We start from the raw sequence: 20,644 nt of genomic DNA on the forward strand, positions 1-20,644 counted from the left end.
TTTCATTTTGCTGTTTTTAAAAGAAAGTTTTCTAAGATTTTATAGCAATACTTTTTAACTTATCCTCGTATGTACTGAAATGTTTTCTCATTGTGTGGTTTGAATATTCACTCTGCTTATAGTGTCTTTAATTTTAATAAATTAAAATTTTATTAGTATTTGTTAATGGTTAATAGCTTTGCAAAATTAAAGAAAATTCTTCCCCATGCCAAGATCATAAATATATTTTCTCCGAAAAGTTTTATATTTAACTATCACATTTACTCTAACTCAAATTTAATTTATGTAATATGTCTATTGTACCAACGTGGCCAATGAACACATGTGGGATTAATTGAAGGGCGGAGAAATAAATGACTCCGCGATTCTTGTCTCTTGTTCTTTGATGATCAGACCAGTGTGCGGCTGCCTTAGCTTGTTCTCTGCCTCAATTTGCAAGCTACACTACCCGTGGGACACCTAATCCGTGGACTGTGTTGCTGTAGTCTGAGGTTCCTTCAAGACCAGCTTCGCCACGCTACTGGAGTATACATCGCTTGAACTGGGGACTGTCAGACCCTGTCATCTGGCTAACTGTTGGTGACCTGCCTTGCTGTTTGCTGCCTGTTGCCAGATAGCATGAAGTGCTCTACAGAGGACTACCTGGCGGCCCTCAAGATTTGAAGGACTGCCGGTATATAAGCTGTCTCATGGAAGTGAGTTGCACTGAGCCATTTGTGCTGCTCTATAGATTAACTGTTTATTTCTTATGTTATCTATACACACACACACACACACACACACACATATATAATGATCAGTGTCCTGGTTTTGTTTCTCTAAAGAACCCTGTCTAACATAACTTGGAACTGACTTTTTAGTATGATGTGAAACAGAAGACCAATTTCATTTTTTCCCATGACAGCCAATTGTCCCAGTGACAGTTATTGAAAAAGTTATAATGTTTTCCATAAAGGGGAAATGCTTAGCTTTTGAGGTGTAATGCTACATAATAATGATATTAAGATATTATATATTTGCAAATATGTTTCTTTCCAGTACTTCCTATGTCAGGATAGGATGCTTTTGACTCATCAGTTGCTTAAAGCAGAATTCTGGAATCAGTCCTCACACCTTTCTATTTTCACCAATCTATGGCCTAACTAAAATTTCCTGGTCCAAATATATCTTGACTCTGTACATTTCTCTTTACCTCCTACTGTTGTTGTTAGTCCCTAGTTGGCTTCTGACAGTTGGCAACTCCTCACACTGGGATTAGATCCATTTCTTTTATATTTATTTTATTTTTAAGAATCATATCAAATAATGCATGAGAAGTTACTTTTTACTGTAAAATGCAAATACCTCACAATTCTATTGCCTATTTTACTTACTTAAAGGCAACTATAAAGCCGGTTTTTCAAGGTTACTATCAAGAGAAAATAAATAAGTGGTGGAATCCTCCAAATTAGGGTATTACAAGATCTTTGGTCACCCAAAGAAAGTAATATTTGGTATACTCTACTTTTAAAAGGCAAGAAAATAAAAAAATATTTACTTTACATGAACAGTTTCCTTAACCTTTACTGATGTTAAATGAAGGCGTTCACGCTATCACTGTATCACTACAGATACCTTGTTTAGATGTTACACATACAGCTGATACTAATGTTGTCCCACAGCTTCGGAGGCTTTCCTTTCCTTTCAGAGTATCAATCTGATCTTGTCTACCAGACTGGAAACTCAATTGCTATTTGCCAAGCATTGTAAAAAACCACAAACTGTATTATAAACGATTTTGCAATTAAGCTATCAAGTTACTTCAATGTATCATATCATGAATGTGGCCTTAGTCTTTCACCAGCCATTATCATTTCTTCCAGTGCAAATGAAAGAAGCCAAGGGCTAAAGCAACTGTTAGTTCTGTCCTTGGATGTATTAATTAGTTGCCTAAAACAGGAAAGCCCTATCAGTCTTGGCTTGATAAAAATACGAAAGAATACTTTTTTTTTTAGAATACTTTTGACAAAAGGAAATAGTTTTTAAAAGGAAGTATCATAGAAGTTTCCATTAATTAAAAGAAATATTTCAAAGTAAAACGTTTTAAGGCATCATTTAGATATCAAACTCGATTTCCAGATTTATAAAAATCTTACCCTAAAAGTTACACTTATCTCAGAATGCAAAAAAGGTCCAAGTAAATTTTAGAATAATATGTTAACAAAGGTTGTTATTAGATGCAACTGAGTCAGTTCCAATCATACCAACCCTATCTTAAAGAAATGAGACTAAAAGTGGTAGAAATTCCTCTATACCAATCCAGAGGGGCATAAAACGATCTCTCTAGATTCACAGAGCCAATAGTTAAGGTCTCTACTTTGTTTACTGTAAACCACAAACATCACACAATCCTTTTACTTATTCTTATTTAGAGGCAACAATGCCAGTTTCATATGGTTTATATCAAGAGCACAAAACCAATGTATGTGGGAGTGAGCAGAGAGCACATGAACTAATGGTGATTACACAATTCATTTTAAAAGCGATTTAACCATGGGGGGGTGTTCTAAAATTGATTGTGGTGATGATTGTACAACTCTTCTTGATATGATTGATATATTGAATTGTGTGATATGTGGATTTAGTGCCAATAAAATGGTGGGTTTTTTTTAAAGCACAAACCCAAACAAATGGTGAGGTTCCCCAAATTATATGGTGTAAGTGAAAGGGCCAAGTTTTCCTAAATTCTATAGATTATAAACTTGGCACTTAATACAGAGAATGTAGTAGATGCTCATAAAACAGTTGTTCAAAAAACAAGCAAATGAATGAACAAAACAAAAACTATGGGCTCTCTACTCAAGTACTCCCTCAACACAAGAATACTATCTTCTATTAAATTGGCATCTATGACGCTCACCTTCCCGACACAACCGCTAAAGACAAAGCGGGTGAATAAGCAAATGTGGTGAAGAAAGCTGATGGTGCCCGGCTATCAAAAGGTATAGCGTCTGGGGTCTTAAAGGCTTGAAGGTAATCAAGCAGCCATCTAGCTCAGAAGCAACAAAGCCCACATGGAAGAAGCACACCAGCCTGTGTGACCACGAGGTGTCGAAGGGATCAGGTATAAGGCATCATCAGAACAAAAAATATTACCATAGTGAATGATGGGGGGAGTGCGGAGTGGAAACCCAAAGCCCATCTGTAGGTCACTGGAGATCCCCTTTCAGAGGGGTCTCGGGGAGGAGACGAGCCAGTCAGGGTGAGATGTAGCAACGATGAAAACTACAACTTTCCTCTAGTTCCTAAACGCTTCCTCCGCCCTCCACTATCATAATCCGAATTCTACCTTGCAAGTCTGGCTAGACCAGAGGATGTACACTGGTACAGATAGAAACTGGAAGCACAGGCAATACAGGGCAGATGATCCCTTCAGGACCAGTGGTGTGAGTGGCGATACTAGGAGGGTAGAGGGAGAGTGGGTTTGAAAGAGGGAACCGATGACAAGGATCTACATGTGACCTCCTCCCTGGAGGATGGACGACAGAAAAGTGGGTGAAGGGAGATGTCGGACAGGGCAAGATATGACAAAAATAATAATTTTTAAATTATCAAGGGCTCGTGAGGGAGGGGAGAGCGGGGGGGGGGGGGGAAATGAGGACCTGATGCCAGGGGCTTAAGTAGAGAGCAAATGCTTTGAGAATGATGAGGGCAATGAATGTACAAATGTGTTTTACACAATGATGTATGTATGGATTGTGATAAGAGTTGTATGAGCCCCCAATAAAACGATTAAAAACAAAACTATGGGCTCAGAAATGAGTAAGATACCCTGCCCTCCACCTGCAGAGCTCCATGTAGCAGACTCATACCTAATTAACCTAATTATCTTAAAGGAAAATAATTAGAAATTACTAAGCACTGTAACAGTGCTAAACTCTACAAATTCTTTCTTTCTTTCTAGGACTGAGTGAAGCTGGGTTATGAGTGTCTGCTCCACGTTGCCTTTCTTTCTGATGGGCTCATACTGTTGAAATCTCACTCTCAATGCTTCTTTAAGTTGTCTGAAGCAACTCTCTTATCACTCACACTAGTGTCTGAGATCATTTCCTCTAACCAAATCTAATTCACTCTCTGTGGCCCCTAGAACTACCTTCTCCCCATTTCTCATGAAAACTATTAGAAGAAATAGCAGTGGCATCTTTGTTGTTAAAAAGAAACCCATCTATCTGAGTCACAACCAAAGTGAATTCAGTTGAATCATTTAATACAAATATATTTGGTTTAAACTTAAGTTCTTCATACTCACAACAGGTCAGCTTAACGTTGTTTAATTCTGGATAGAGTTCTTTAGAGCCTTGGCAGTTCTTTTTACGAATAAAGAAGTTACCTGACACACAGGGGAGAAGCGAGCCAAGCAGCACTCTTCCCCAACATAGCACTTAAAAAGCCGATTGTTGGAGCCCTGGTGGTTTATGCACTGGCTTCTAACTAAAAAGGCCAGCAGTTCCTATACCTTCAGCTGCTCCACAGGAGAAAGAGAAGGCTTTCTACTTCCATAGTAAGTTCATCTGGGAATCCCACAGGGGCAGTTCTACCCTATGCTATAGAATCACCAAGAGTCAGAATTAACTCGTTGACAGTAATTTTGGAGTTTGGCAGATTATTTATTATCATAGATGTATATAGTATGACATCTATTAAGGTTTTTGTTCAGATAACAATTACCTTCTTAATTTCTCTCTCATTCAGAGGCTGACCCTCTCCTCTCTACACCATCCCTATACATACTATGTGGCAAGGCTTTCAAAAGTTCATGAAAAATTCAATTACATTTTAATTCTAAATTGTCCATGAGTATTTTGAAGCTCCCTCATATAAAACAGTATTCCTAACTCTAGAGACCCTCTCAAAGGAACTAACACTGAATTTCTGGCTCTGCTCCCCAGAGTCTGTCAGCCTTGCCAACTACTGCCCCTCTTTTAAGAGCTAAAGCTCGTACAGTCTCATATTTTCCTTGACTTTTATAGCAAAGGATTTTCCCACTGTTTCTATTACTCCACTACAGCAATTACACTCAGTAGCCTGCAATTCCTTGAGACCAAGACCTTTATAATACCATAATACCCCCAGCTAACTGAAGGGTCAAGTTTATTTGCTGGAATTAAGTTAAACACAATGTGTTAGCATTGGATGTTTCATGCTGATCAAATCTCTAATTAGCTATTTTGTATTAAAAATTAGAAAATCATTTCTCTCCAATGTTTATTTTACTGTAGGATATTGATGAATTACTGGAGATTTCTCTAAATCTCTACAAGTAAGCCAGGGAATCTTAGGTTCATTCTAGTGCAAACATGTCTCAACAGTAAGGCATTTATTAAGAAATGCTAGCTGTCAAAAGTCTTATGTTCTTCCAATCACTCCTTCAGGCCATCCCACACACTGACATCATCCTTACCAAATAAAGGCCATTATGCGATATCCACATACACAGTACCATCACTTTCTAGGAGAACAGTCACTGTAAGAAAGCACTGTCAAAGGAGCCTGGAACTGTGGCAAACATTCCACAAAGGGGAGTTTAACACTGAGCAATGTAAAAAAAATTTAAATATTAAAGAAATACTCTTCAACACATAAATGATAAATGTAAACTATAAAAAGTTTCTCATATATACATTCAAAATCAAAATAAATGAAAAAGTAAAAATCTTAAGGTCAAGTCTCTAAAGAATTACATAAAAGTTTTTATTTTAAATGTAATTTGATAATTATTTAACAAAGTATAATGTACGGTTCATAGTACTTCCCACATGCTAAGGAATATCCAGGAGGAAAAAATAACAAAGTGTTGTCCACTAAATCAAAGTATTGTTATGACTGATAAAAGTTTGTTACATTCTTGAGACCTTCCTTTTAAATCTAAAACATTTCAAAAACACTCTGTACTTAGGCATCTTCCTTTTTGTTTTCAATCAAAATGCCATTTCCATGGAAATGTTGAGAGAAAATGCAAGAAAAAGATAATTTTATTTCAGCTATAACTAAAAATCATGTCACCCCTGGAAGATCAGAAATAAAAATGTTTTCTAAAGTCATTGTTCTTATGTGACTTGGTGTTTTCTTTTAAAAATTATTTTCCACTTTTATTTTCATCAAAGTAATAAGTGTATGTAATTAAAACATTAAATTAGTGACTTCTGCTTCCAAGAAAACCAAGATGTGGCTTTCCCTATTCCTCCTGCTAAGCAAATTGAAGTCCCCCGTCATTTTACAAGACAAATAAGACTCAAACAGGCTGAGATAAAAACTAGGGCCATAGGATGCAACCAATGACACTCACTGAGACACAGAAAACACTGTCTATGGGGGAAACATCTCAGATGACAGTAGGTCGCACATCAGAAAGTGGCACAACCTCTGTCAAGTGCGGAAAGAAAAGACCTGCCGGACTACCCTTCAGCAGGGAGGGGGAAATGGGAGACATTCTCAGTTGAAGGAAAAGTAGGAGAATTTGTTGGCAACAGACCTAACCTAAAAAGAATAGCCAACCGAAGTTCTCTAAACAAAAAGATAAACGGTCAGTCAATTGCTAGGCACCAAAGGTTTACTACATTGTCTACAAGTTTCCAGGGTAGTAGAGAAAAAAATTTTTAATCTGATTATTATTGAGGCATGTATTTTATTTGCTTGCTTTTCTTTCCTCTGGAAATGTTTGGGATCTTTATCCCTGGTTAAGTTAGGCCAGACCACAAAGTCTAGTCTATGTTTCAAGATGAACAAGAAGAATGCCATGAAGACTGGATTGCCTTAGTTTTGGAGCCTAACCAACAAGCAGGATGTACAAATTACAGAAGTGAATGTAGTCCCTGGGTACCTCCCATGTCTAGCACACAGAACAAAACCCAACGCCACTGCCACCGGTCAATTCCAACTCAGAGCGACCCAGTCGGAGGTTCTGAGGCTGACCCAACAACTGCACCAGGGCTCCTTCCCATGCAAATTCAGTGGTGCTATCTGCCTGATAAAAAGTGGGGAATAACTGTGAGCTTGATCCCTCCTATCTCACTGAGTGAGGGAGGCCCACGTTATCACCCAAGGGTCTACTTAGCTTTTATGAGCCAACTATTGACTGTACAAGTCACACACTGTATGGTCTGTATCTTTTCAATATTTATTATTAATCACGTCAAACAGAATTGTACAATTGCTACCACAATCCATTTCCAAAGATTCTTTTTCTTCCAGGACTCCTCACCTCCACCGTACTCCCCCCACCCCCCAAACCCTTATTCTACTCGCTGTCCCCATAGATTCATCAATCCTGGGTTTCATGTACCAAAAACACATAAACGTGTAGCACAACTTCAACAGGGAGACCCCAATGACATAACACCTCTGAGATAAACCCTCATATGAAGAAACAAAGCCAAACAAAAACACAGAAAAGGTTGCAAACCACATCAGGTCCTGCATGCATCAAAGGGGGGTAGGGATCAACTGACAGAGTTTAATTGTTCAAGTTTTGTTTATCCTTTTGATCTTCTATACTTCTCTCTCCAATGTACTCCTGTTTAGGAAGTACTTTCCTCCACTCTCACTTACGGATAGAAGGAATTCACTGGAGGCTTATTTTTCCTATGTAGTTCCCATGAATGTATCTTGAAGGGCTCTTACTTTCTTCTTTATTTTTTTATCGTTTTATTAGGGGCTCATACAACTCTTATCACAATCTGTACATACATCAATTGTGTAAAGCACATTTGTACATTCACTGCCCTCTTCATTCTCAAAACATTTGCTCTCCACCTAAGCCCCTGGGGACTCTTACTTTCAACCATAGCCTTCTGCAAATGTGCTTTACACAACTGGTGGATGTATGGATTGTGATGAGTTGTATGAGCCCCCAATAAAAATGATTAAAATAAAAGAGAGAGAAAAATATCTTTTTAGTCTTAAGACCTAGGTTCTAGCCTAGTTTTATTGTTGTTATATGTTGGGATGATAGGAAAGTCCCTTACCATATATACTCATGTATAAGCCAAGTTTTCAGCATAATTTTTAATGCAGTTTTGTGGTAAAATTAGGTGCCTTGGCTGATATTCGGGTCGGCTTATACTTGAGTATATACAGTAATTGAAATGATTAAAACTAAGAGCAACAGCTTAGCCTCCCTCTCCAGAAAGAAGCTAAATGACTGGTACTCTGTACGTATTACTATGTGCTGCTGGCTGGGTTTGGACAACTAACTAAACTTTAAATAGTAGCCGCAGTCCTGAATTACTTGATATGGTTCTTGTTGCCATCTCACTGCCATCGAGGCAATGCTGACTCATAGCGACCCTGTAGGACAGGTTGGAATGCCCCTGTGGGATTCCCAGACCATAACTTTTTATGTCTTTCTCCTGAAGAGCTTCCAGTGGTAGAGAACTGCTGACCTTCCAGATGGCAGCCTAATGCATTAACTACACCACCAGGGTTCCTCTCTTCTTTGTAATCCCTCCCCAATGGCTGAGGGAACCTGTACCTACCAACGGGAGGATTGCTTACCATTAGTGTACATGAGGCCCGTGGCAGCCTTCGGGTAGAACCAGGCAAATAAAGTTTATGGAACCCTACCATGGGGACTAGTCAGTTTTACCATCCCTCTAGGCTTAAAATGAGCCATCTCAGAAAGAGAAAAGGGAGATCTCATTACCACAGAGAAAAGAGTCAGGAGTGGAGCGTGCCTACTGGGCCTTGAGATTGCTGGGCTGAATTTCCTTAAACCAGGAGACAGACCTGTGGCACCAAAGAAGTGGGAGAGAAGCGGAACAGCACAGGAAACAAAGCCAGGAAGCTAGCAGGAGATGTTGTGGAAAGCTCCCTTCCCACAGAATGAGAAAGCTGAGTGCTTCCAGGCAGGAGGCCTGCTGGTGGAGTGAAATGCCATTCTGGCACCTAAATGGGGGAGCTAGGTTTTCAGACCCGCTGAGCTAGCTCAGAGCCTTTGGGCAAAGGCTTACTGACAAAATGGAGAATTACTGGCAAAGCTGAAAGAGCTTTGAAACACTTGCCCAAGCAGGGCAGAGACCAAAGGGTAATGTGGCTACGATGAGGACCAAAGAGAGGTGTGTAAGTGGGTAGGGCCGATAAGAGGCCGTCCTGAGCCTTTGGTCAGTGAAGAACTGTTTCCTGAGCATTTCTGATCCTGAAGTGTAACATGCTAACTTCCCTAATAAACCCTGTAATTGTGAACGTTTATCTATGAGTTCTGTGTGGCCACTACAATGAAACCCAGCAGAGAAATAGAGAGTAGCGTGGGCGGGACAGTTGGAGTCAGAATTGATAAAAAGGTTGAAAGGCAGAGATGTATCTGACTTCTGCCTGATAGGAAGCTACCTGGGGCAGCTGATGCTGCCGGTTTTGAGTCTTCTCCATGTGAACTTAGAGGTGTTGAGCCAATTCCATGGCATTTTTAAGAAGGTTGAACACAAATCACTTGAGCCACCCAACCAAAAACCAACCCACTGTCATTGAGTCATTCTAACTCAGTGACACAATGTTGTTGTTAGGTGCCTTCAAGTCAGTACTGACCCATAGCAACCCTATGCACATTAGAAGGAAACACTACCTGGTCCTCACAATTGTTCCTGTGCCTGAACCCATTGCAGTCATTGTGTCAATCCATCTCGTTCTTCTTTACTGCCCCTCTAGTTTACTAAGCATGATGTCTTTCTTCAGGGACTGGTCTCTCTTATGTCCAAAGGATGCAAGATAAATTGTAACCCTATAGAACAGAATAAAGCAACCCCTTTGGGTTTCAGAGGCTGTAAATCTTTACGGAAGCAGAAAGTAACTAGGGAGTTTGATCTGTGGATCTTGGGGTTAGCAGCCCAATGCATAACCCACCAGGATTCATTTTGAGCTACTCAGGGACCTTGATAAGGAATAAAGCCTCCTTAAATATAATAAATGCTACATCTGAGGAAGAGGGGAAAGGGGGTTGGGACTAAACCAACTCAGAAAATCATTTTATTCTTGAAATGCTATTTTCAAACTCACAGTGGCCAGGCTGAGATGGGAAAAACAATCACCCAAGAAGACAGCTTTCACACATAAAGGATTTAGACAGTAACACGCTAATACTAGTATGAAATACAGCAGTTATAACTACTTGTACATCTTATATCTCTAAGAGATACTAAGTTCATACGGATCCTATAGAGAAAAGATAACATGAAGGGTGCTGTAAGGAAATCAATACCTAGTGTGTTAGACAGGGTTCTCTAGAAACATAAAACAAATTGCTGATAATTTAATGTATTTATTTATAAAAATAATTAGATATATAACACAAGGAATGAACAGTTAAATTATAAAGCACTATAAATGGCTCAGTGCAACTCACTCCTGTGAGAGAGAGCGAGCTGTGAGACACTAGCAGTCCTTCAAGGCTAGTCTGCTGCCAGGTCTTCCTCTATATATAGAGAGAGCTAGGCTAGCTCAGCACAGCAGCCAATCACAAGGCAGGTCACCAACTGCCAGCCAGGTCACCAACTGCCAGTCCCCAGCTCCAGAGATGTCTTAAAGGGACCTCAACTTACAGCAACACAGTTCACAGGCTAGGCGTCCCACAGGTAGTGAAGCCTGTAAATTGAGGCACAGAACAAGCAAGGCAGCTGCACACTGGTCCGATGATCAAAGAGCGAGAAACAAGAAAGGCGATGCTCACCGAGCCATTTATCTCTCCGCCCTTCAGTTAATCCGACTTGTGTTTATGGGCCAGGCTGGCACAATAAACTATCTCACCTAGTATGAAAAACTCCCTTTCTGTTATGAAAAAGAGGTGTGGATAATTGAAAGTCATAATGTTTGTAAGTTGTTTTTGTCATTATCTTATGATGGAACATAGTCAAGTGTTTACAAACTGCAAGTACTGTAAAACAGTAAAAATAACAATCCTACTACTATCAGTGCTAACCTAACCACAGAATGTTTAGTTTCTAGTGTTACCTAACAATGTCTTCATGAAAAAATTAAATTTATATATATAGAGATAGATATGTAGCTGATCCAGTGGTAATTAGGTTTCTGAAAGCAGGTTTTAGAAACAAAATATATACACCAAAGAGCAGGTAGGTCTAGATTGGGGGGTAAAAAACATTAATCCTCATGATAGGAATGCAAGCAAAATACCACGAAAAGACTGAGGCCAAGACACAGGCTGAGATTACTGTTCAGTGGCTCCTAACTGCCCTTATTAGGATGACACACTGAGGCTTTTTACTTTTTTAGCAGCATAACTTTGGCAGGGGCCCAGCTGAGGCAGGGCACAGTCCAAAAAGACTTGCCATGCCACATGTCGGGGATCTACATGTAACCGTGATATGGCCAGACCCGGAGCATATGCTATCCTGGGGTCAAGAACACTAGTGCTTTCATTTTCTTCTTTGTCTACTGTACCCCTAAAATAGGGCCCTTTCCTTTCTTAATAAACTAGTGTCGAGAGTGATCAATTTTGTCTGCACACATGGGGTTGGTTAGAGTGACTAAGGCCAATTAGTTACATGATTTATATAACTTAGTTTACTTGGAAACTCTCTTTAAAAAAAAGAGTAACTTCAATTAACTGATTAACTATGCAATAGTGTTTCTCAAACTGTAATATATCTAAAATCACTTGTGATTATTATTGAAATGCACATTCTGATTCAGGAGATCTGAGATTGGGGTCTTGAAATTCTGCATTAACAAGCTCCTACGTGGTATCATGTTGCTGGTCCAAAGACTACTCTGAACTCATTCTTTGAATTTTCAAAAGAAAATACTATGTAACAGTACCTAGGAAAAGCACAGATTAACAATGCAAAAGAATAACCATGACATTAGATAGTAAGTATCAACAAAACAGGGGACAAAAAGTGTAACTGAAACCACAAACAGCTCATGTCCGAATGCCTTTACTTTTGTTCAAAAGTATTATCTATTCTCCAGAATTTCTCAGTGTCCATAGGTACTGCTAGGTAGATATATACATATATATATAAAACGTATATTTAGCAGTATGCCTCCCATTTCCTGCTGTTCATCTGCCCTTTGAACTTGGGCTTTTTCTTTAATGCCCACTTGAGATCACTATCTGTACCACTGTCACCATAGAAACCCAACAGAAACACTCCATTAACACATTCAGGTAAGAGTTTAAAGTAGTGCATCCTCTTCTGGAGAACGATGTGATATCTAAAATTAAAAATTCTGAATGCACATTATCTTTTGACTATGAAAGCCACCAAAAATTATACTTGTACATGCTTGGAAAAATGCATACCCATGAAAAAAGAAATTTATTGTATCACTATTTATAATAGAGAATAGCTGGTAAAAAAATTAACTATCCATCATCTAGGCATCTATACAATAGAATGTCATAGAGAAGTTAACAAGAAAGATGATGTGTATATATTGACATAAAATGAAGTCCAAAGCAGAAATTAATTCAAAGCAGCAAGTTGCAAATGAGTTTTAAAAAAAGGAAAAAGGAAATATACTATATTATGCTGCAAGCATGCACACCTACAGCACACCCACTAGCATTCATTCAATTTGGACTCACAGCAGCCCCATAGGACAGAGCAGGGCTGCGCCTTAAGAGTGTCTGGAAAATCTTTACAGAGATAGACAGCTTTACCGTCCCCCTGTGGAGTGACTGGTGGGGTGAACTGCAGTTAGCAGCCCAATGCTTAACCAACTGTGCCACCAGACTCCTTAAGAATGCACAAGAATCTATTAACAGAGACTAGGGAGAGAGTGGCTATTGCTGTTTATGAAAAACCTTTTCATAATAACTAAATATTTCTTTATATAAATATAATGTCGTAACATAATTTCCTAGAAAGTACTATATAGAAACTGTTAAGAAATACAGTAAAATGGTCAGGGGAAAAAATCCAATGGGAGAAGGACCAAAAATAAATAAAATTCACTGCCATTGAGTCGATGCTGAATCCTAGCAAGCACTCTGTGGGGTTCCAAGACTGGAGCTGTTATCGGAATAGAGAACCCCCCCCACGGTGAAACGCAGGTGCCATGGGGCCATGGGTTTACAGACGATGCTTGGAGAGCAAACAGGAACCAGCACGGCCCAGAAGAAAGCATGTGAGATCAACTGCACATTCACTCCCGGCTGCTCTTTAGAACATGTTCAAACCATCTTGCAGGGAAATAAGAGTCCAAACATGGGGGTGGGGAGAGCAGAGATAAAACGGGTAAAGAATCCAGAGGTTCGTATTGAGGGGCTTCCAATTTTTTCCCTGACCCTCTGCTTTAGTAAGCATATCTTTCTTCAGGAATTAATTCCTCCCCTGTTCTTCCTCCAAAATAGATTGGTTTATTCTTCTGTTAAGACCTTAATCTAGTCAATATTCTTCCTCAACACCATTATTTCATTATTCAAAGCTAAAACCACATCTTACTAGAACCAAAGTAACCAACCACTTATTAACTTCTTGCCAGATCAATATTTAGCATTGTTTTAGGGAACTAACCCAAACCAGAGCGGTTTATCAGCTACAATGTCTAGCATAAAACCAAAACTTTCTAGGCAAATGAAAAAGCAAGCAAAAGAGATCATTCTAAGGGATGTAATTTCAGAAGTAGACTTTGAATTGATCCAGTTATTGGAGTTAGCAGACAGAGGCCTCCATTAACTTTACATGTTAAAGAAAATACAAGGAAAGATAATAAAATTGATACACCTACGGAGGCCTTCCTCAGAATTAGATTGCTATTGAAATTCACAAACTAGAATAGAGTATTATTAAAGGTAAACCGCAGGACACAGAAATATTACCTCAGTGAATGGTTTAACAGAAGATAGGATTCATGAACTCAAAGATAAGTCAATAGAAAATACCTCAATTGAAGCAGAAAAATGGAAAGAAAAAATGGACCAGAGATGGACCAAAATATCTAACGTATGCATCACTGGTGTTCCAAAAGACAAAATGATTTAAAATGTTTGAATATATATTTACAAAAATTTTTAAATCTACAGATAAAAGAAGCTGTAAAACCTCAAACAGAATAAAAACAAAGAAAATAAAAATAATATAACTGCAGAAAATCAAAGATAAAAAATTTTTTTTAATTAAACAGAAGAGAAGCAGTACCACTGCTCAATTTGTGATGCTCGAAAGGTTTTGTGCCTGAGTATTATCTGTCTAATATAACAGACAATAGCCACATAGCACTTCATTTATTTATTTTAAATAATTTTTATTGTGAATTAGGTGGGGGTTTACATTTCAGGTCATCAATTTTGTATTCAACAACTTAAACTACGTAACTGAACTTAAAATTACTTCTCAAACCCCAATGGCTTTCCCTACCCTCACCCGTGACTTATCTTCTCTCTCTGGTGGAATAGGGAACCTAGTGGAGTAGCACAGTCAGCAGTTTAAAACCACTAGCCTGCGCCAAGGGAGAAAGACGGGGCGTTCTACTCCCGTAAAGAGTTAAGAGTCTCAGAAGCCCTTGTCCTATAGGGTCGCTGTGAGCCAGCATCAACTCCATGGCAGTGAGTTCTTGTGGTCTTCCCCTCCACCGAAGTTAACACCTCATCTACTCTAGCCTGTGGGATTGCTGATTACTTTAAACATGGTCAGTACAACTGAGGAACCAAGTGTTTTATTATTAATTTTAATAATAAATTTAATAATTATATATGGTTAAATCCAAATCCAAACTACTCCCATTGAGTCAATTCTGACTCATGAAAACTATCTAGACTACTTCTACTTCATGGTCACAGCCTCACTGTTCTTCCAGGGAAGAGCGGAGTTGAAGGGCAGCCCAAACTCTCCCACAACAGCAGCAGGGCTTCTCCTTACGCAGCATGAGCTCTAAAAAAATACCACATATTTAAGAATTTAAAAAAAAAAAAGAATTCAAGTATAAGAAAATCATCATTTCCACCTAAGACCTGGCATTCCAGTGAATATTTCCAAGATGAGCAAAACCCTAATTTGTAGGTTACATGTTATTTCCTTGAAAAAAATTAAAAGGCATTTGAGCAATTTTCATTCTTCTTTACCTCCCAGAGTATTATCCATTTCCTGAAAGCCTCGATTCCCCGGACTTCTTGACACATTACATTACCTTGTCTCACCCATTTACACCCAATCTTCGGTCTAATCTCTCTAAGACATCTCGCAAACAAAGTAACTTAACTGTTTATTATGGGTCCTTATCTCTCTAAGACATCTCGCAAACAAAGTAACTTAACTGTTTATTATGGGTCCTTGCAAAGTCAGGATTCTATGAATTTTATCACAGGCCGTGTTATCCAACTTTGATTTTTCTCTCAAGCTGATTGAGCTTCCTGACTTTTAAAATGTCGGTGTGCCCATGGTTGTCAGTGACAGCTTTCTACTCTCCACAATCTTCCTCAATAAGCTTATAAACTCTATGACTCTGAAATTTATATGGTAGCTCTAACTTCACTTGGAAGCTTCAGATTTCTATTTCTATTTGTTTTTTATTAACTGGACGTCCTTTCAGCATGCCAAAGGTATTGGACAAACCAAGGAAATTATATTAATCCAAGTTTCTTGTCAATATAGCTCAGTGATCACAAATACCAGTTTTAGGATCAGTTGTCTCTAAATTTGAATCCCAGTTCTGCCGCTTAATAGCTATGGGAAACAGAAGGATTTCTCCCAAGTTGTCTCCCCCAAATATATGCCAGACTTGGCTGCTTGAGAATGACTGTACACTTGGAGGTCATCAGGAGTGGATTGGGGGGTCATTCTCCCTGAGAGTTACCAGCTGTCTAGACCAAGCAGACACCACTGTTTATCCCACAACAAGTAGGGCCCACTCCCTTCTGATAAGGATAGTAGTTGTCTGTTTCCTTGTAGGAGACACCGGAGAGGTCAAACTCGGAGAGGTCAAACTCGCCCAAGGATGACCAAGATTCGGCTGCCATCATGAATCTAGGGTCCGCCCATCTTGTCACGTGTATACCCCTAGACCTTTCCCATTCCTATAGGCACACCCCTAGCTCGTCCCTTCCTGTTACACTTATGCCTATCATAGATCCCCTTCCTGCAAATGTGTATGCCTATTGTACTGCCCCTTCCTGTGACGTGTGATTCTATAATCAGGTCCCCCTAAAGTGATATAATGCGTGGTTAGCAACAAAGAAAGGAGGCTCCCCGTTCTCGGTCCCCAAGGCTGCTCCTGGTCTCGTGGCTGGGTTCCCCCAGACGAGGGCCATCAAGCGGGGCTGAGGTGAGCAATGCTATCATGAATTGTGTCTGACTCCATTTATTCCTATCTCTCCTCTAACTCTCATGCTCTCTATGACTTTACTATAATCCTTACTTATTATCGCTGTACAATTAATTGCGCCTACTGGACCTGTGATGATTTGTGGGGAACCCCCCTCCCCTTAACCCCACAAATAGCTATGTGACCTAGATGAAATTACCTAATCTCTTGAGTCTCAATGTTCTCATCTGTAAAATGAAAGCAAAATAGTATATACAACTCATACAGTTATTGTATGTGCAAGTTTTATATATGTATCACTTAGCCCAAAACCCTGAAATTTGCTAATAGCTCAATAAATGCTGGCTACTGTTATTATCGGTAGCATTACAGTTTTCTAGTCTTACAGGTTTGACTGCTCAGTCATCTTTTCCTCATCCTGTGCTTTTCTTTGAATCAATTCAATTAGCAGTTGTACATTATCTTCATTTTCTAGTATGATTTCTATTTTTCAAGTTTCCATTCCCTTATGGATTATTACCACAGCCACCAACCCAGACTGTCCCCAAACCAAATTCACTGCCATCAAGTTGATTCCAGCTCACAGTAACTTTGTAAGACAGAGAACTTCTCTGAGTTTTTGAGGCTGTGAATCTTTATGGGAGTAGAAAGCCTCATCTTTCTCCCAAAGAGTGTCTGGTGGTTTCAAACTGTTGACCTTGCAGTTCAGAATGCAGTATCTTTTCATTTTGTTTTTCTTAGATTATATAAAATCTTGCTATTATTTGGCAATTAAAATACTCTTTACACCTATCTATTTATTCCCCAATTAGATTCCTTGAGTTTGAGGGCAGATCTTGGTCTCTGTAAACTACTCTTGTCTAAGTTGTGTAGTCAATAAATGTTTGTTAATGAGTAAATTCTGACTAGTCTCCCTGTCGCTAAGCCCCATCATCAACCTAATTTCCTTTTAGGTGAAAGGCAGCTATTATATTCTCTAGTCCGATTAATTTATTCTGACCAAACTGGTCTCACCAAAAGCAATCTCACTGTATTAAACAGGACTATTATTTTTGTATCAAAAAATTCTACTTAGGCAAACCAGAATGTGCTGGTTCATGTAATTTAAACATCTAGGGGTAGCATAAACTCTTGATGCAAATGGTTATGTGCAGGCTTCTAACCAAAAGGTTGCTGGTTCAATATCACCCAGAGATGTCTCAGAAGAAAGGCCTGGTGCTCTACTTCTAAAAGATCACAGCCAATGAAAACCCTAGTGCTGGCTTTTTAGAAGAGGACTGAAGTGGTTAGTTTTGTGCCAACATGGCTCCCATACAAACATGTAGGCAGAGTTTAGCCTGTCCATCAGGTTGTAGCTTGATTGGAGGGTGACAGAGATAAATGGCTCTCCAAGGCAGGCCTCTCTCTCTGCTTCATCTTCCTGCTGGTGAGCCATATGGAGACCTGCTGGAGGCTTGCCAGACCCCTGGAGATGTGTCCACCGCCATTGGATCCACAAGACTTTTCACCCACTGGCCAGTGATCGTCCTGCATTTTATATCATTGCATGTGGCTGTGTGAGTCTGAAGAGGGGCTTATGGACTAGTATCAGACTTATAGATTGTATACTAGATATCTGGACTTGGACTAGGCTGGGATGTTTGCTTGATATATAATTACTTCTTGATATGAGTGTCTCTGGATTTGGTTTTCTAGCCAACCTGGCCTAACACATGGACCACCTCACCTTTCTTCTAAGGTGCCTCTGGGTGAACCTGAAACTATCATATTTCATATTTCAGTTAGCAGCCCGGTGTGTTAACACGGTTCAAGCCACCCATTTCCCTAAATAACTTTTCTCTTTTTCCTAGTTACCTTTTCAAACAAAAAAGGAACCCTTTTTTGTGGTGTAGTGGTTAAAGCACTCAACTACTACCCTGTTTCCCCGAAAGTAAGACATCCCCCCAAAATAAGACCTACTTACAGTTTGCCTCTCGCTGAAATATAATGCATCCCCCTCAAAAATAAGACCTCCCCAAAGCTACCCTAACTCTGGAACTTAGCGGCCGCAGTGCAGCCAGAGCAGACAGGAAGTACGAGGTCTCTTTTAATAAAACAATAAACAATAAATGTGTACCGTATTCTTCTTCATGGAAAAATAAGACATCCCCTGATAATAAAACCTCACTCATCGTTGGGAGCAAAAATTAATATAAGACACTGTCTTATTTTGGGGGAAACAGGGTAACTGAATGGCTGGCAGTTCAACTCTTGCAAACTGCTCCCATAAAGATTACAGCATTGGAAATCCTAAGGGGCAGTACTACTCTGTTCTATCGGGTTTCTATGATTTGGAATTACCTTGGCAGCAATGGTTTTTTAAGCAAATAAGAGGGCAAACCCTCAAGACAGTGCCCCTGGTGAATTCTAAGCATGTCCAGTTAAGTGGGTGAGATGTGTTTTCCTACAACAAGCTCTTGAAGGAGAGCAGACTGTGTATGTTCTACACAGTATAGAAAAAGTCTGTGGGGCAACTGTGACATAAATAGTAGCATTCAAATAATTTTACCTGTCTTTAAAGTTTATACAGGGTCTAAGCAAAGCATTTTTAAGTACCAAATTTGGTACTGAATTCATAAAAACATCTGGTATAAAAGGAAGATCATGGGTTTTGGAGTTAGCTCAACTCTTGACTGATACCCCTTCCTCTGTCCTTTACTGATATACCTTTAAGCTAATTTCCAGCCTCTAAATCTTGGGTTTAGCAATTTATAAACAGGAATAATAATATCTATCTGAACATAAAGAGAATGCAAAACATAGTGGAGAGAAGAGAGGCAGATGGGCCTGGGCTGAAATTCTGCCACTACTACTGTTAGTGGTATGACTTTCTCTGAGTGATTTCTAATCTGTAAATGAGGATAACAATATTTAATCCATAGGGTGCTATAACAAGGCAATTATTTTACACCACCTAAGAAGCAATAGTCAACTTTCAAAAATGTTAGCACTAATCTATCTATCTAAGATAATCACTTATTTTCATATTAATTGCCAAGATCTGCCAAAGATTTCTTATACTTAAAAAGTGAGGGGGGGAAGGGGGAAGGAAATGAGCTGATACCAAGAAAGAATATGTTTTGAAAACGATGGCAACAAGTGTACAACAAATGTGCTTGACATAATGGATGTATGGATTGTGATAAGAGCTGTAAGATCCCCCAATAAAATTATTTTTTAAAAATTATTTTTTAAAAGTGGTATTTCTCCATATTAAGCATGAAGACAGGAGACACTCCGGGATGGTGCCTTAATCACACAGACTGCACCACCTGCCTGCAGCAAAGAACAGAAAGACCAAGTGAAACAGACACTGATGACAATCTGGACACCCAGAGCAGCAAATGGGAGGATGAATAATTAGTGTGAATGAAAGCAGTGAACGAGGATATTTACAGATTGTATTTACAGGCCCTGCCCGCTGGCCTGGCACAGCATGGCCATCCTGAGACAAAGCAAAACAGCGTTGGCTGGGTGAAGGGTCCAGGAAGGCAACTTCATGGAATCCTCGGCAGGAGACAGACAAAGCCAGGGCAAAGTCGGGTGAGCTGAGCTGAGCATCTACTGCATTTCAGAAGGGAAATGCAGGAAAAGAAGAGAAAAGGATAGAGCAGCAAGGGCACCAGAAAACAGGAGCAGAAGTAGTTCCGGATCACTTGGGATGGCATTGGTGGAGCTGACAAGTAGCAGCTAGAGATCTCACACTCAACTTTCCTCCCTCGAGTTTGGTAGGAGCCAGGTTCTAATCCTAGCTGCACTGGTGGGGCGTGCTCTGGCTCCTTTACCAGATACTGGTGCTCCATGTGCCCCTTCTCCTCACTCCTCACGCTCTTATATCCAAGAAGGAGAAGGCCCCAATGCCCCCCTCCATCCTCCCCACCCCCCACAATTGGTGATCCACAGTGCACATGCGCTCACACCATTGGACCTGTTACTGGAAACTTACACCACAGACCATTCCCACAGAGCCAGGCCCACTGTGGATCCTTCACATAAGCTCACACTGTTGGACCCGCTCATCAAAGCTCATGTTACTTGGTTGCTCTGATCATATCTGTGCTGCGTGCCTGGTCAATAATTGGTGGAGTTCCCACGCCACTCACCAAGAGACTGGTGATCATGTCCTTTAGCCTCAATCATCCATACAATCAGGGGTGCTCAAACAGCCTCCAATTCTGCAACCAGCAAAAATGCTCCTGGCACCCACAATGCAAGAGACTGGGCAGAATACCAGCAATACCAGTCACGGGCACCAGCTACACCTCTGCCAACTGACAAACAGGAAATCCTAGTGCCCTCATCTATAGCCACCTACCTGAAAAGCATATCCCGCACCCAAACAATTCCTGCA

General features: G+C 39.8%; 1 protein-coding gene across 1 annotated transcript in view; it reads right to left on the minus strand.

Moving 5' to 3' along the window:
• LRCH3 (leucine rich repeats and calponin homology domain containing 3) overlaps positions 1-20,096 on the minus strand; it is a 90,605-nt gene extending 70,509 nt beyond the window's left edge. The window contains exon 1 of the mRNA XM_045287523.1: positions 19,997-20,096. Within this exon, the coding sequence (XP_045143458.1) occupies positions 19,997-20,096 (100 nt within the window). The remainder of the gene's footprint in view (positions 1-19,996) is intronic.
• Positions 20,097-20,644: the final 548 nt, after the last annotated feature.

The sequence above is a fragment of the Echinops telfairi genome, unplaced genomic scaffold (genome assembly GCF_000313985.2).
Source record: "Echinops telfairi isolate 266 unplaced genomic scaffold, ASM31398v2 ScPeMD7_17;HRSCAF=63, whole genome shotgun sequence".
In the NCBI taxonomy this organism is placed as follows: Eukaryota; Metazoa; Chordata; class Mammalia; order Afrosoricida; family Tenrecidae; genus Echinops; species Echinops telfairi.